General features: G+C 50.3%; 1 protein-coding gene across 3 annotated transcripts in view; it reads left to right on the forward strand.

The window, feature by feature from the left end:
- POC1A (POC1 centriolar protein A) overlaps positions 1 to 17,838 on the forward strand; it is an 80,911-nt gene that overhangs the window by 27,358 nt on the left and 35,715 nt on the right. For all 3 annotated transcript variants that reach the window (XM_011986237.1, XM_011986239.1, XM_011986238.1), the window contains exons 8-9: positions 2,458 to 2,526; positions 5,202 to 5,300. In XM_011986237.1, coding sequence (XP_011841627.1) covers positions 2,458 to 2,526; positions 5,202 to 5,300 — 168 coding nt within the window. The remainder of the gene's footprint in view (positions 1 to 2,457; positions 2,527 to 5,201; positions 5,301 to 17,838) is intronic.

A 17,838-nucleotide genomic window follows, 5' to 3' on the forward strand; every position in this document is an offset into this window, starting at 1 on the left:
AAAAAAAAAAAAAAAAAGTTCATGGCCGGTTGCGGTGGCCCACGCCTGTAATCCCAGCACTTTGGGAGGCCAAGACGGGCGGATCACGAGGTCAGGAGATCGAGACCATCCTGGCTAACACAGTGAAACACCGTCTCTACTAAAAATACAAAAAAATTTAGCCGGGCATGGTGGCGGGTGCCTGTAATTCCAGCTACTTGGGAGGCTGAGGGAGGAGAATGGCGTGAACCTGGGAGGCGGGGCTTGCAGTGAGCCAAGATTGCGCCACTGCACTCCAGCCTGGGCGACAGAGTGAGACTCTGCCTCCAAAAAAAAGGTTCAAAGTAATGGAAAATGACAACATTTCTAAGAATCAACTAAAAGTTACCTGAAATTACTTCACACGCCTCTGTTAACCCCTTGGTGACTGTCCACCTGAAAGGGTATCTGAGTGATGGATGCCCTGCCCCCATCCTGCACTCAGGCCCGTGATGTCTTACACCTGGGATTTCACCCTCACTGATGTTATTGAGCATTGTTCCCCTGTTAGTAAAAGTGGATCTATATTATCCTGGTTAATTGTGGCTTAGGATTCCCAGGGCTGCTGGGAGTGGGGCATTCCTGGGCCCTTGTAGCTCTACCTGTGTGAAGAAGTCAGGAGGACAGGTGTAGTCCAGAGGCTTTGTCTTTGTGTCCTCTCAGGCTTTGTTCCCTGCACTTGGACATGGCACCCTTAGGAAAGGTAGTGTGGTTAGAATGTGTTCCCCAAAGTTCATGTATTAGAAACTTGATCCCCAGTGTGGGGTTGTTGGGAGGTGGGGCATAATGGGAAGTGTTTGGGTCATGAGGCCATGCCCACATGTATGGATTAATGCCATTCTTGCAGGAGTGGGTTTGTTACCACGGGAGTGGGTTTCTTAGAAAAGGATGAGTTTGGCCCCCTTTTCTTTTTCACCCTCTCTTTGCCCTTCTGCCGTGGGATGACTCAGCAAGAAGGCCCTTGCCAGATGCTGGCCCCCTGATCTTGGACTTCCCAGCCTCTGGAACTGTGAGCCAATACATTTCTGCTCATTATGAATTACTTAGTCTCAGATATTCCGTTATAGCAACAGAAGTGGACTGAGGGTCACCACACAGACTGTTCTCTCAGGATTCAGTGGGTAAATGCAGGTGTTGTGCTCTGAGCACCTGAGTGCTCAGTGTTCACCAGTGCTGTAGTCACTTTTTTCATCACCCCTGTTATGAGCATCTCTGAGAGGAAGAGCCGAAGGTGGACTCTGGAAGCGTGGGTGGGCATACTCCCTGCTGTCCAGTGTGTCTGAGGCCTCTCAACCTGCCTGTCTCTCTGGGGTACAAAAGTTGCCTTCCTCTACGGCCTCGGGTCCCTTTTCCCTCCCAGAACTTGGCTGGTCTTTTCTGGCATTGAGTGGAAGGCATCTCCCAGTATTCCTCTCACTGATGGGTCAGCTGTAGATGTGCTGCCAGAGCCCCTCTCATGGGCAGTTGGGGCTCTTGCCACTCCCTGCACTGGTCTGAGGGGACTGAGGTGGACTTGTTGACAGTGGTTGTGCTGTCTTCTAGGAGAGAACCTCTTTTATCTGATTTTGCTTGGGAATACCAGGTACTGGCCACAGTAAATGTTCGACTGGGAGGAAGAGATGGTGGTGGCTGTGGTCATGGTGTTGTAGCTAAACAGATGGTTACTCTGTGCACCTTTCTGGGATGGATTTTAGGTATGTGGGGAAGAACCCTCCTTTACTAGGAGATCATGCATCCCCCATCCCCCCTGGCCTGGACTGCTCCCCAGCTCTTGGAGTATGGCCTGGCATGTGCCTGGCATTCCCCTTCAGATGGTCACACAGACCTTCAGCATCTGGGAAGCCAGAGTGGGCACATCACTACCCATGGCTTGAACATAAGAAAAGTGAATTAGAGAGACATGTCATGTTGCTCTGCTGCCCAAGCACCTTTGGAAACCTCCTTTCTGTCACCTGTGCCCTGAACTATGCCCTGACTGCTTGAGCCATTGGCTCTTCCTTGGAGATCCTCTATTTCTCTGGTCAGCAGCTGTGCAGTGTTGGGGAGATGTTGGATGTTGGGGTTGGTCTGAGTCAAAGGGACCAAATTCTCATCTCAGTGCTATGGCTGGGGTGACTCAGTGCACCTCCCTGACTTGTGGTTTCTTACTGGAAAAGTGGGGATGAGACCAGCCCTGGAGGGGCTCATCTCTGTCACCCACATTCTCATAGCCTGGCCTTGTCCCTGTTGTAGTGCTCAGGAATAGAGGCCTGAGCAGTGGTGCTTGCACCTGGCCACAGGCAGGCTCCTGGGCTACAGGTTATGGAGGACTGTGGGCTGAGTGGGCTCTCGGTCCTTTATCCTGCTGCTGCTTTCATTCAGGAACGTCTCGTTTTCTTCCTGTGCATTTAGAATCGAGAATGACCTTTGATGTGTGTTATTTTTTGTTTGTTCTGCCAGGGACCAGCCACCACTGTTGCCTTTTCAAGAACGGGGGAGTACTTTGCTTCTGGAGGCTCTGATGAACAAGTAAGTAGAGAGCAGTCGAATGAAATGGTGAAGAAAGGAATCAGAGCTGATTTCTGCTCAGAACCAAACAGGGTGTTTGGGGGATGAGCTGGGTTTCGCCAGCTTCCTTGGTGGCTTTCAGCGACTAAAAAGGCCCTGATGGAGCTTGAGGTGGGTGTGCCCAGATCCAGGGCCCTTGCCACCCCAGAATGGCCCTCCTGCAGGTGCCGACCTCATGGCCGCATCTCAGAATCCTTACTGCTCAGGCCAGCATTTAGTGGAAGGAGACTGGGCTATGGTTGTCGTGAAAAGTTGTTTTTTTAGTTCTTTTCCTGATTCTAAACAAATAGATAATGATTATTATTAATATGATCTTACTGCAGGCCTGGGAATATGGCCAATGTGACAAGAGCTTCATACCTCATTTAATTCTCGTGACATCTCCATGTGGGAGATGAGGCCCTCTCATCTCCCCATGCTGTAGATGAGGAAACTAAGTCCCAGCAGATGCTAGAGCTGGGGCAGGCACCGGGGCATGTCTCACTTCAGAGCCATTCTCCTGCCCTGGGAGCCTCTGCTCTGTCATCTGCTGTCCTTTGCTCCCAGCCCACTTGGACACTGTTTGAGGGGTCAGCATTTTCATTATTTTTGGTTGTAGAGAGAGGACATTGTGAAGAGGTCCTATCATACCTTGTCACCCTCTGCTCTGAGGCTTCAGCCTGTCAGCCCTGGTGCCTTGTGCCCTGATGGCTAATCACCAATGACCTGTCTCCTGGCAGGCACCCTGCTTCTAGGGCCTAGTCCAGACCCTGGCACTGCGGAGGCCAGAAGCACTGAAGAGTCCACCCATCAGCAGTCTTTCTCCAGTGTCCGCATGGTCCTCTCGCCCAGAGAACCACAGCCCCTGATGAGGCAAGGAGGAAAGAGTGGCTGTTCTGTGCCACTGTTGACCTGATGCATGCTGAGAATGTTTATTCCACTGCTGCCCAGTCTCTTAACTCTGGCTGCGCAGCCTAGAAAAGTCCTATTGGCCTACATGAGTCCTGGTCTCAGCCAAATCTACCAATTTTGGTTGAGTCTCTTCCAGTAAGGCAGAGGGTAGTTGGTGGCTGTTTGACCACAGCCTGGATTAGAGACAGCAGGCGTCTTCCCGCACCAGCACCAGTCCTGCTCTAGCAGACGAGGGAGGAGGAAGGCAAAAGTGACTCCTGAGCCTTCCCTGAGCGTGAGGCCTGGCTTATTGCTTAGAAGACGGGAAACTGGTAACTTCATACAGTAAATAGAGTCATGGTAGAATCAACTGACATAGTAGGAGAGGCAGCCTGGTGGAAAGCAGGTCCAGCAGCGCTGCCATCAGCTCCCAGGCTGCCTGTTTAGTATCTACTCTGAGCTTTTTCGGAGTGACACTGACATTGTCTATTTGCATTCACGATAACCACTCTACTATTAGGAATTTATTCATTTATTCAGCAGTTGGATTTGCACAGTGACGTGAAGACCCTGTAAACAAGGGTGCGTGTGTGCTAACGTTCTATTTGTAAGGTGATATGTGCACGACCCTAGATGCCATCCATGTGGGAGAGGAAACAGTGGAGCTGCTCAGACAGCGGTGAAAAGCCTCCTGAAGAACGAGGTTCACAGCTGCATCCTGACAGACAGGGATGGTGTCTGGGGCACATGGAGTGTTGATCTTGTGTGGATACGGTGGTTTTTCTGTGGCCTCAGGTGACCACTGGCCACACACTCCCCAGTTCTCTGTGACGCCCAAGCCAGCCATCCTGGAAGTGGCCCTGGAAGCACACCGTCATGCGTGTCCAGCAGCCTCCAGCAGGGAGCACTCTTGCTCCCCAGCCAGGTGCCTCCCTCAGCTGTGTTCAAGGAGCCGAGGGACATGGTCCTGCTAATAGGAGGACACTCGGAATAGGACGTGTTTTTCGTGGCTGAGTTAGCCTTGGGATGACGAGTGTGTTGCTGAGTACTTCCTGTGTGCCCGCGTCCGCCAGACTGTCTCCTGTGAGCCTCACAGCAGCCCCGTGAGATGGGAACTAGGCTCATCCCTGTCTCGCAGATACAGGAACTGAGGCACGAGGTTGAGTCCCTTGCCTTGGGCCATTCAGTAAGGCGTGTTCTGGCCTCAAGTCCATGTGTTAACCACTTCTCACAGTGTAACAGGCCAGGCCACCGCCCGCAGGAGCTTCTATTTTAGTACAGAGGCAGATGATAAACAATGAAAAGGGACAAATGGATTAAATAACTCCCTACTCTGATGCTATGAAGGAAGTAAATAGAGGGCTAGATTTTAAACATTCACAAAGGCCTCTCTGAGAAGGTGGTGCTGTTGAAGCAGACACTTCAGCCTGCGAAGGAGCCAACCCCATGAAGCTCGGGCCTGTGACACCCTAGGGAGATGAACCAGCAAGTGCCAAGGCCTGGCGGTGTCATGCTGCAGTGATCCATCCTAGTCACATCCAGGTCCTCTTGAGGCCTGTCCACAAAGCCTGCTCCCCAGGGAGGTGGGGTAGGTCCCGGAATGGAATTGGGGTGTCAGGTGGGGACCACTGTCCCACCATGGCTCAGAACTTTGGGCATGGCCTCTGAGCCCATTTCCTCAGTGAAGGGGGATTTCCTCAAATCCCTCTTCCCACTAGCAAGGGGATTTTCTCCCCCTGACTTGGTACGCCTGTTGGTTTTGGCAGGTGATGGTTTGGAAGAGTAACTTTGATACTATTGATCATGGAGAAGTCATGAAAGTGTCGAGGCCCCCAGCCACACTGGCCAGCTCCACGGGGAATCTGGTAAGTGGCTTGGCAGGCATGTCCTGAGCTCTGTGACTCTGGTGGGCTAGGTCATGGTGAACAGCTCTGGGCTTGGAGATGGTGAGGGCGGAGGTTTAGGCCCATCTCTGGAAAGGGACCCTAGTAAGATCTTGTCATTTACCAAATACTTTGGAACTTGTGGTGCTTTGTTTTCTATCTAGAGTGAGCGAACAAGACACAAAGAGGCTGTTAAGCAAGCTGCTGGGTGCTCCAGCCCTGTGCCATTTGGTGGGAGCGTGTTTCCATGGCCTATGCTGCTGTTTGATTGAGACCTCAGGAGATGAGAGACCCGTCCCATACTGAACCCTGGGCCACAGGACCCAAATGTGGGACTCCTAGAGGGTTCAGGGCCTGAAGCCACAGCTGGGACAAATGGGAAAGGCCCAGCCCTGTTGCTCTCACTTCCCCCCCTTTTTTTTTCTAACCATGGAGAGGAAGTTCCTCAGCCACAAACCATTTTTAGTACCTTTGTTGGTAAAAGAATATTCAATGTTCCTGAATTTAAATGGTTAACATTTTTGACAAATATTTGGGGAAAAAACTGATGACTGATACAGTCTCATTAAATAAGGTCATATTCAGCTTGGACTGAAATAAATATTAAAGCCAAGGTTGTGGAACCCTGAGGGTTTTAAGCTCCTATGGCCGTAGGCTCTTTAGATGTCTCTCTGCTGGACCATAGAGAGAGTGTGGCCTCCCCCACACGGATACTGGCCCAAACAACAGGAAGTGGCTCGCCCAAGGCCTCCAGCGAGTCAAGGCTGGGGCCCAGAATAGAACTAGGAAGCCTCTTGAGTCTGTCCCGGGGCTTCTGTGGCTGCAGCAGATAGATCCCCCATCTCCCCACCCCAACACATACACATGTCCCCTGTTTTGTGTCCTGGGCTGCCTCTAGGCATTGGACCAGTTGGGATTTATGGTTTTTCTTACAAGGGTTGCCGTCCTGCCTGGTCCGTTGGCTGTCCTCTGTACTTGCTAGTCTGTGGCCAGTTTTCAGCTTTTGGGTTTGTTGGGGGATGACTGGGCTGCATGAGACACTGCTTGCTGCCAGTTCATCTTCCACCCAGAAAGACATTTCACACTGCAGGGTTGGGGTCCCCTGGGACCCAGCAGACCTCTAGGTCCCTGCCCTCTTTCCTGTGAATCCTTATCTATTGGGCACTTCTGGTGAGCCACAGCCAAGGTCTTTTACGCTCACTACCCTGTTTATTCCTTATCTCATCAGAATGAGTGGGTAAAGGTACTGCTCAATTCACAGATGAGACACCTGGGGCTTAGTCACCTTTCCCAGATGCCTGGAGCTGGGGGCCCACCAGGCTGACCCCTCTGAGCAAAGCTAGAAACTGCAGGTGGCAGGGGACTGCTGGCTGCTTTTCCCCATTTCAGGGGAGGGCACTGACATCTGCCTCTTGGGAATGGTTAATATCTGCCAGCTGGGGGAGAATCCCATGTTCTTACAGCTATTAGGAAAATAACTTGGATGAACTGCTCCTTGTTCCTTTAGTCCTGGCTCACCGATGGAATATGGAGCACCTTTGCTTCCCAGAGCTGTGGGTGGGGGAATCCCAGCATGGCAGGATGGGGCATGAGTGGGTGAACAGCTCGGCAGTGCTCAGGGCAACCACTTGTTCCCATACTATCTACAGGCTCACGTTGGAGTTGTAGTCACAGCTCTGCCCACTGGCCCTCACTGCATGGGCCTCAAATAGGGGAAAGGATGTTGGTCCTGGGGTCAGAGAACTGGGTGTGAACCCTGGGTGTGTGGCCCCAGGCAAAACACGTGGTCTTCCCAAACCAACATTTCCACATGGTACCTGAATACCTACGTAGGCAGGCTCTGACGAGAGCTTTGAGACCCCCACCAAGTGACTTGTTAATCCTAAAATCATTCTTGGTTGAGATCAGACCTCTTTCCTTATTTGTCACAAGCCTCTCTGAGACCCTGAGTGGACGTTAAGTCCTCTCCAGACACACTTTCGCTGATACATACATGCCATGTGATGTCAACCTTCAGGACTTCTCTGATCTCAGGACTTCCAGGCCAAGAGGAGCACTAGGTTTTTAGTTTGTTTTGTCTTGTTTTATTGTGATACATATATAACACAAAGTTTACCATTTTAACCATTTTTAAGTGTACAATTTGGTGGCATTAAATATATTCACAGTGTTGTGCAACCATCACCGTCTATTTCCAGAAGATCTTCATCTTTCCAAACTGAGGAGAGCTACTTTTTATAACACTGTTCAGTGGTTCGGTTTTCTTCTGAGATAGGAAGGGAAGCTGATGAGTGTGTTCTCGCCCTTCTTGCCCAAGGGCTTCCCTGGCACTGAGACAGTATCTAAGGACTGGTTCCATGACTGGCCAGAGTGTCTCAGCCCCATAGGGAGCCCAGGAGCACTGCAGTCGTGTCTCAGGAGCTTGTGAGTCCAGTGAGCCTCTGTCCCTCCAGCTCTGTCCATGTACTGGCCTTCCAGTAACCCAGGGTTTCTCACCCTCAGCACTATTGATATTTTGGGCCAGATCATTCTTTGCTGTAGGGGGCTGTTTTGTACATTGTGGGATATTTAGCAGCATCCTTGGCCTTTACTCACTAGATGCCAGTAGCATCTTCACCCTCCCACCAACCCAAGTTGTGACAACCAAAAATGTCTTCTAGGCCAGGCATGGTGTCCCACACCTGTAATCTCAGCACTTTGAGAGGCCGAGACTAGAGGATCGCTTGTGCCCAGGAGTTCAAGACCAGCCTGGGCAACACAGCACGATCCTGTCTCTACAAAAAAATTTAAAAATTAGCTGAGCATGGTAGCACTCCCCTGTAATCCTAGTCACTTGGGAAGCTGAGGCGGAAAGATCACTTGAACCCAGGAGTTGGAGGCTATCGTGAACTATGATGATACCACTGCACTCCAGCTTGGATCACAGAGTGAGACTCTGTCTCTGGAAAAAAAAAAATGTCTTCTGATGCTGCCAAATGTCCCTCTGGTGGGCAGAATTGTCCCCAGCTTAGAATCACTGCAATAAGTCTTGCCTCAGTGGGGAGCCCAGAAAAGAAGCTGACCTAGCAGTGGGAGGAGTGTGGGAATGTGCCTGGAGATGGGGCTGTCTTAGCAGTGGGAGGAGCACGGGGATGAGGTGGGAGAGGCCCTGGGCATGCGGACGAGGACTGCCATTCCAGCAGCCCTGAGTGTGAGGACTCTGCTCAGTTGGGCCAGATTTGGGCTCCCACCAGCAACAGCAATGGTGGCCCAGGTTTCTCAGCCTGGGTTTCTAACAGAAGTCATTTTGCAGGAATCTTGTTTGGTCTCAGTCTTCTGGAGGTGATGGTAAAAAAAAAAACACACAAAAACCTTTGCCTTTAGCAACTTGGTTTTCTTCACTTAAACCTTGGAGATTGTTTTTGCCTTTCCTGACTAAAGGCTTCCCTTCCCTGGCTCTGGGAGAATTTCTGGTCAGTGGTTTGGTGGCTGACCAGTGTGGCTCGACTTCTCAAAGAGCCCATGGGCGCCATAGCCGTGCCCCAAGAACTCATGAATCTAATGATCCTCTGCCTACATCAGCTCTGTCTACACCCTGGGCCTCAGGCCCTGAAGCCTTGTGAAACACTCCTGGGCATTTGGGGATTCTGGGAAGCCCATTGGGCAGGTGTAGGTGTTGAATTCCTCACCATGCCCCCATTGCAGTGTAGCAGTCGAAAGCCAGAGGGACAGACCTTGCATGGACCCCCTACTCTACTCACCCACCAGCAGACCACGGCAAGGGCAGCCCTGTGAGCCTGTGATGGTCCTTCTGCCCGGGAAAACCCCCTACCCATGACCCTTTCTCTGACTGCAGCACTTCAACTGTCAGATCTTGGAATGAAGTTGTCCTTGAGCCCACTCTGAATAGAGCTCTGTTCACTGCAGAGCTATTTTCAACCTCTGGTTGAAATTCACAGCTTATTTTTAGGCACATTTCATGTTGAAAAGCAAAAGCCATTTCCCAGCCATTCAGAATGAGAATAATGGGTTCCATTTTCCCTCTATTCTTGGCTGAGTTGTGCATGAGGAGGGATTTCAGGGCTTGTAGCTGGGGAACTTTCTTTGCTTAGAGGGTTGCAGATGAAGGATTCCAGGCCGTGCTCTGGGCTGAGGGTGGACAGAAGCTCCATGTTTTGCCTTGTGACATGCTATAAGGCTGGAGGAAGGTTGGAAGAGCCATTTGCAGGCAAATGAGCACCTCCCAGAGGGGCTTGAGTATGGGCAAGGGATGGGAGCCCCTGGGAATTGTCTGCAGTGAGTGCTTGTGCTAGTGTTTTCAAGGGTCTGGTGCTTAGCTCTGTCCCCTGCCATGGCCCTGGCCCCCTCTGCTCTTGTCCACCCTCTTGCTCTCTGTCCGTTGGGGCCTGTCCTCAAGGCATAAAGACCCCTGTATCTTGGCTGAACTTGAATTTCACACCTCCCAAACCCCCGCCACTATAGGACGGACTTCTGCTCAACCACAGAAGCATTTTTTTAACCACTTTTTAAATAGCAAAAATGCATTTGCTTGATTGACTTATTTTTGCCCTCCTTCCAAATGTCTGAGGGCCTATTATGCAATGGGGAAGAAAGGTTGCGCTGGGTGGGGTAGGAGGAGAACACAGAGTTCTAGGTAATTCAGTGAAACGGGGGGAAAAAAAAACCACTTCCTGAGTTCTAAGGGTTGGCTGCTCTCCGGTTCACACATTAACCTTGAGTTCTAGGGCTAAGGGCTTTTCTCCACTCACCTCTCAAGATCTCATTTTAAGGAGGAAAGCTCATCTGTGGTTAAGAACCTGGGTTCTAGCTCCAACCAACCTGCGATTAAATCCTTTCTCTACCCTGCCTGGGGTGTGGCCCTGGGAAAGTGGCCAGACATCTGGGAGGCGTGGTTTTCTCTTCTGTCGTATGGGGAGAGACTGGGCCCTCCTTCATGGGATTGCATGCGTGGTGCATCTGCCTGGCATATGACAAGTGCTCATCAAGCTTTAGCTATTTTTTTTTTGAGTCAGGGTCTCACTCTGTCACCCAGGCTGAACTACAGTGGTGCAGTTGTGGCTCACTACAGTTTCAACTTCCCAGGCTGAAGCAATCCTCCTATCTCAGCCTCCTGAGTAGCTGGGACTATAGGCAAGTGCCCCCACACCCAGCTAATTTTTAATTTTTTTTTCTTTTTTTTTTTGAGGTAGAGTCTTGTGTTGTCACCTAGGCTGGAGTGGAATGGTGCGATCTTGGCTCACTACAGTCTCCGCCTCCCAGGTTCAAGAAATTATGCTTCAGCCTCCCGACTAGCTGGGAATGCAAGTGTGCACCACCACACCTGGCTAATTTTTGTATTTTTAGTAGAGACGGGATTTCATCATGTTGGCCAGGCTGGTCTTGAACTCGCAAACTCAGGTGATCCACCTGCCTTAGCCTCCCAAAGTGCTAGGATTGCAGGCGTGAGCCCCTACACCTGGCCTAATTTTTAAAATTTTTTGTAGAGAAAGGGTCTCCCTACCTTGTCCAGGATGGTCTCAAATTCCTGGGCTCAAGCAGTCCTCCTGCCTCCGCCTCCCAAAGCATTGGGATTATAGGTGTGAACTACCATGCCTGCCCCACCAAGCTTTAGCTATTTTTAAAAAGGGTTCTTTTCCCCTCCCTGACTGAAAGCCAATCCAGGAGATTATGTGTTCAAAACTTGCTAGGGTGAGGGACAGTGGGCAAGAATGGGAGCACTTACAATTTTCCCTGTTGACCACTCTCTGCAGGTCATCGTAGTGAGAGACAGTGAGGTTTTCAGACCCTTGCAGGCATCAGAATTGTGTTTCCTGATGGCAGACCCAAGTCCTCTGTGCTCCCAGATGAGAGAGCAGATCTGTGAGTGGGTGGAAACAGTTGTCCTTCTGCCCCAGGATTCCTCAGGACAAGATGCCCAGGACCCCCAGAGCCTCAGTGCTTGAACTGTCCTCTGGAAGAGGGGGCTAGGTCAGTTGAGAACATCTGACCTGAGCCTCATCCGTGCTGAAGGATGGCCTATTTCTTCTTCCTAGTTCCTCTGATGCTGAGGGTAAAGCACCAGTCACCCCTGTGCCCATCCTTCAGCTCTCACATTTCTGTTTTGGGGCACTGCCACAGGGGTGGGCTTCACTTAGGGGTTCATGGGACCCTGATTCCTGGCCCAGAGATTCTTGGCACTAGAGCTTCCCTTATGCTGTGGATCTGGGGGTCCTGGGTGCCTGTGGATTTTTAAGATCTGAATTCTCACTCCAGGTGCCTTGCCTGAGGAATTAGAGGGTTGGAGAAGCGGGGAGAGGGAACCCATTTCCACCTCACCTGCCTCATAGATTTTTAAAAATTATTCATACATATTTCAGAAGTACAGATGCAGTTTTGTTACCTGGTATATTGTGTAGGGATGAAGTCTGGGCTTTTAATGTAACCATCACCCAAATAATGTACATTATATTGGTTAAGTATTTATTTTCTCATCCCTTGCCTCATAGATTATGTGTTAGTCTGCTCAGGATGCTATAACAAAATACCATAGACTAGGTAGATTATAAATATAGAAACTTTATTTCTCGCAGTTCTGGAGGCTGGGAAGTCCAAGCAAAGCATCAATGGGTTTAGTGTCTGGTGAGGGTTTGTTTTCTGCTTCATAGATGGCTCCTTCTCACTGTGTCCTCACATGGTGGAAGGGGCTAACTAGATCTCTGGGGTCTCTTTCATAAGGGCACTAATCCAAACCTGATGGCTTCACCCACATGACCTAATCACCTCCCAAAGGCCCCACCTCCTAATACCATCACTTTGGGGTTAGGATTTCAACACAGGAATTGTAAGGGACACAAGCCCCCAGACCTTGCAGCAGATTTGCTTCTCACTTGGGAGGACTTGGGTCGCTTAATGAGAACACAGATTTATGGTCTGGCATTCGCTTTCTGTAGAGGGGAGAAGTGTGGGTTCAAGGGATTCTTAGCAAGAGTGGTGTTGTGGGTGTTTGGAGCAGGAATGAACCCCAGATTTGTATGTCTTAGAGGGGAGCCTCTTCCTTCTCCACTTGACCCCAATCCTGGCACCTAATTTTTTCAAGACCATTAAAGCGAGTAGGATGCAGTGACTCACGCCTGTAATCGCAGCACTTTGGGAGGCTGAGGCAAGAGGCTGGCTTGAGCCCAGGAGTTCAAGACCAGCCTGGGTAATGTAGCAATACCCCCATCTCTTAAAAAAAAAAAAAAAAAAACTATTAAAGAGAACTCCTGGCTTTCTGCCTGCTGCAGGTAAGTCCGAAGATGCCCAGGCAAGTTATCCAACTTGGAAAAGGCATGGCTTCATGGGGCCCAAACCCCCAACGCCTCAAGCTGCCCGTTCCCTTGGGCTCAGGGCATCTCTGGTGGTCAAGATGTGCCTATTAATGTGTTGTGGCTGTCACTTTGCTCACACCCTTTGGCTGAATAGCCGGCATTGCCCACAGTCCTTTTTATCGGTGTGAATGAGACCTTGGTGGAAATGGGAAAGCAGACCCTCTTCTAAGGGGCACCATTCCACTTCGTGTGGCTATTGTGGGGCTTTGCCAGGGCCAGGCTTTATGGGGTGACTTGGGAACAGTGGGGACTTTCTTTTTCATGTTTCCTAGGACTTACCAGGTGGCCCATCTCTGGCTCCTGGGGGAAATTCATTCCTGCCCCCTATGCCACACAGAGGAGGAACTTTGAGCCCAGAGGTGACCTGTTGGTGAATAGCCTGGGCCCCAGCCAAATCCTTGTCCCTGGGATTGACGTGCAGGAACACTAATAAAAGACCCCTGACTGGAAAAGAGCAAGGGGGAGTCTCCTCATTTCTCAGTGGGAAAGAGGAGCCCAGCATCCTCACCCCTGGGACAGATAACCGTGCCTTCCCCTGTGTGTATGCATGTGCACGCTCGTGTGTGGACCCCTGTCAGTGCTGCTTCAGGGTCTCCTGGTGTCTACATTCCCACAATGCTCTGTCAAGTGCATCTCCCTTTTACTCCTCCATGTAATCCCCCTGCAGACCCCGTGGTTCCAGTTCTGTGGGGCATCTCCAGATTACATGGGATGTACTGGGGCTGTGCACAGCATGGGGGATGCCAGGGATCTGGCTCGGCACCTTCCTCGTATGAGGACAGGCAGCTTACAAGCATGTCTTTCCTGGAAGGGATTTTCAGGTAGCCCCACTAGGAAAGTGGAAGGTAGATACTAGAAGCTTCTGGTTCTGGGAGCCACTTCAAGAACTTAGTTGGCAGTAAGCTGCGCTGCCCCAGTGTGTTGGTCTGAGCCGAGGCTGGGACCCAGCCTGAGGTGGTGTGTCTCCTGTAACTTCACGCAGGTTGTCTCCATTCTCTGCACCCGATTTCTCCCCAGCAGTCTACATTGCATCCTTTGTGCATTTTTCATTTCATGGGCTCACTCTGCAAAGGACCTTCCTGCAGAAGACAGGCCACAGCAGCCTTTGCTTTAGGTGGCAGAGGTTGCCAGATAAGATGCCCTTTCATACTCGGGTTGCATTTTCCTCCACCTTTATCTCAATAGAATTCGTGGAAAGTGTTCTGGGTTTCTTAGTTTCTGTGGGAATAGAGTGGATACTAAAAATAAAGAAGATTCAATATTTGTTACCAAACTACAGGTTTTGTTTTTTGTTTGTTTTTTTGTTTGTTTCTGTTTTTTGAGACGGAGTCTCTCTTTGTCACCCAGGCTAGAGTATAGTGGTGCAATCTCGGTTCACCGCAGCCTCTGCCTCCCAGGTTCAAGCGATTCTCCTGCCTCAGCCACCTAAGTAACTGGGATTAGAGGTGTGCGCTACCACACTGGGGAACTTTTGTATTTTTAGTAGAGACAGTGTTTCACCATGTTGGCTGGGCTGGTCTTGAACTCCCGACCTCAGGTGATCCACCCACCTCGGCCTCCAAAAATGCTGGGATTGCAGGCATGAGCCACTGTTCCCAGCCCCAAACTACAGTTTTTGTAGAATGTTTCCTGCTTGAAACAGAGTACCTTTGGCCAGTGGCTGGTGAGTAATGTGGAGTTTGCAAGATCCAGGAGCACCAAAGATGCCAGGGCTCCTGCAAGTGGGGCCACCCAGGCCCAGGGCAGGGTCCCAGCTCCTTTTTCTTCCAGAGGCTACCACTGACGTTATTGCCAGGTACATGTTAAATAATTACTATGTTTCCCACGAGGGAGGAGTTGCCTTTGATAAGCATGAGGACAGCATTTGCAGAAATCCATTAGGAGACGCTAGTTGAGCTTCCCAGGCAGTGACGGTGAAGAGACAGGCCTTTCAACATTTGACGGTTATCATAGTAAGCCTCCTGCAGTGGTTCTCAAACTTTAGTGTACCTCAGAATCACTCTGAGGGCTTGTTAAAACACAGCTTGCTGGGCCCCATACCCAGAGTATCCGATTTAATAGGGAATTCACATTTCTAACAGATTTCTAGGTGATACTGATGCTGCTGATCCAGGAGCTCACTTGGAGAACCACTGGTCTTTTGGAAAACAGTCTAGCCTATTGTGACCATGGCATCCTGGGCAGGGGAATTAGGGGAAGAAGAAAGTCTCTTTATCTTCGACGTTTCTATGACTCGTCATGGGTACAGCTTGGGAGAGGCAATCAGAAAATCAGTGTCCGTCGCAGCCGACTGTAGTCTGCTGCTTTCCAGAAGAGGAAAAGGGTATGACCTTGGTTCTTTTTTGTGTGTTTGTTTGTTTTTGTTTTTGTTTTTTTGAGATAGACTCTTGCTCTGTCACTCAGGCTAGAGTGCAGTGGCGTGATCTTGGCTCACTGCAACCTCCACCTCTGGGGTTCAAACAATTCTCGTGCCTCAGCCTCACGAGTAGCTGGGATTACAGGCATGCACCACCACACCCGGCTAATTTTTTGTATTTTTTTAGTAGAGATGGGGTTTCACCATGTTGGCCAGCTGGTCTTGAACTCTTGACCTCAGGTGATCCACCCACCTTGGCCTCCCAAAGTGCAGAGATTACAGGTGTGAGTCACCACACCCAGCCAACTTTGGTCCTAATCTCAGTACACTGTTTAAAGAAAGCCCAGCTAGGCCTGGTGGCATGCACCTGTAGTCCCAGCTATTCAGGGCTGAGGCGAGAGAACTGCATGAACCCAGGAGTTTCAGGCTGCAGTGAACTATGATTGCAACCCTGCACTTCAGCCTGGGTAACAGTGTGAGACCCTTTCTCAAAAAGAAAGAAAGCAAGAAAGAAAGCCCAGTGCTGCCCCGTAGGCCTTTTAAACCCAAAGGCACCTACCAAGGCTCTGTTTACAACCAGACAGGCAGGCATGTGGTTTTATTACCAGCTGAGGACATCAGTAGTAAGGAAGATGGGAGTCACTGTGGCTCTGCTATGAGCCTCTGCCAGGCCTGTTGTTCTGTCCCAGCTCCTGTCCTGCCCCTTAGTACTCCTGCCATTAGTCCAGTCACCTATTCTTGGATCTATGTTCTCCAGGCCACCTGTCTCCTGTGTTATCCTTGGTGTCTCCCCTGCTGTCTTGGTGTCCTGTCTCCCACTTCTCATCCTGCAGATGTGGATGCCTAGGCCAGCTCCCATCCTCCAGACAGCCTGCTAGGCTTTAGGGAAGCAGATGGGTGAGAGTCTCTGAGCCAGAGATGACTTGGGTGTATATGGCTTAACATTTGAACCCCAGATGAAGGTCTTATTTGCAGAGCCCTTTTTTTTTTTTTTTTTTTTTTTTTTTTTTTTTTGAGATGGCGTCTCGCCTTTCTTGCCTAGGCTGGAATGCAATGGTGTGATCTCGGCTTACTGTAACCTCTACCTTCTGGTTCAAGAGATTCTTCTGCTGAGGCTCAGCCTCCCGAGTAGCTGGGATTACAGGCGCCTACACCCGGCTACACCCGGCTAGTTTTTGTACTTTTAGTAGAGACAGGGTTTCATCATGTTGGCCAGGCTTGTCACGAACTCCTGACCTCTGGTGATCTGCCCGCCTTGGCCTCCCAAAGTGTTGGGATTACAGGTGTGAGCCACTGCACCCGGCCTGCAGAGCCTCTTGAAGAGGTGCCTCCAGGTAGCAAGAGCAGAGACAAGCCCTGAAACAGCGATTAGGTTAGAGGTGGCAAGGTTGGAGTGGAAGCCAGAACTCCCTTCTCTGAACTGCCCCCTTGAGGGGCTGATGGTGTTTCCTGTCACTAGAAAAATTCCCATCCATTCTTAAAGGAAGTAGGTTCCTCTCCAGAGGAGAGTTGCATGATGCTGAGGATGGAAGGTTTATTTAATGACTTAAACCAATGGGAGGCGTGTTCTCAGACATCTAGGGAAAAACATATTAAGACAATCACAGTATCAGGAAGACAGAGCAGCCTGACTCAGGAATCCAGACAAAGGCTGGAGACCCTTGGGTCCAGCTCTGCATGCATCAGTACACATTTGGCACATAAACCCAGGCACACACACTCCTTTGAGAGTTTTGTTATCTCTTTCAAGAGTTCCAGAACTGTTTGGGGCTTTCCTTTTCCCCTGGCAGCCAAAGCTTGGGCTCAGGGTTATTGGAGATTCCACATGTGCGTGTGGGGAAATGAACCTGAGTCACAGGACAGAAAGTGGAGTCTCAACACTGATGCTTTCCTACAAGGCACACATGGTCCCAGGCAGAGCCAGGCTGCATGCCTCGAAGGACCTTTTGCTTCACACACTGGGGCCACTGCTATGACACTGCCATTTTGCTGATGGTGATGACAGGCAATCTAGAGCCCCATCATCACCTCTCCACAGGAGAGCCTACAGAGGCTACAAGAAGAGTCTTGTAACAATTGTTTGCTGCAAAGCAGAGAGGGTGGACAAGAACTGAGGGCTTTGGCATTTAAGGATCTTTCTTCCTTTTATTTTGTTCTTTTTGTTTTCATTCTATTTTCTTAAGCTCCAAAACCTGAACATGAAATAAATGAGCCACAGGTAGAAGTAAGCCTGTCACTGAAGTCTGACTGTGATTCTTGGGGCCACCATTCACTGCTCCTAGTGGGGTTGCACTCATCCTTTTAGTCTCTTTCCAGATGGCACCTCCTCCATGCAGCCTTCCTAGGGAGGCCGGCAGCTGGTGAGTTCTTCCTGCTTCACCTGCCCGGAGCACTCTCCTGCCTGGAGCAGTCTTTGTCTCCTGTGGTCTGTTATTTACAGACCTAACTTGTCTCCCTGGAGGGCTGGGGCCTTGCTCTTGCCATGGTGCCGAGTATGTGTCTGGCACATAAAAAATGCTCAGGAAGTCAAAGCATTCTCACGTCTGTGGGCAGCATAAGTTGAGTGTGTGAGGCTAGAGGCGGGCTGTCTTTCTTTTGGCATTTTTGATGGTCTCAGACTAAAAGAAGGAAGCTGCCTTCTGGCCTTATTTGTCAGTTTCGGGGGGGCAGATGACATGGGGTGGTGTGGGCAGTGGCGGGGCAACAGAGGGTGGTAGAGTCTGCATGCCTAGACTAGAAGTTTCAGAACTTCTTTTCATTTTAAATGGAAAAAAAATCCTTTGTGGTTTATATTTTCCAGATTGGACAGCAGCATTGC

This window comes from Mandrillus leucophaeus, unplaced genomic scaffold (genome assembly GCF_000951045.1).
Source record: "Mandrillus leucophaeus isolate KB7577 unplaced genomic scaffold, Mleu.le_1.0 Scaffold296, whole genome shotgun sequence".
NCBI lineage: Eukaryota > Metazoa > Chordata > Mammalia > Primates > Cercopithecidae > Mandrillus > Mandrillus leucophaeus.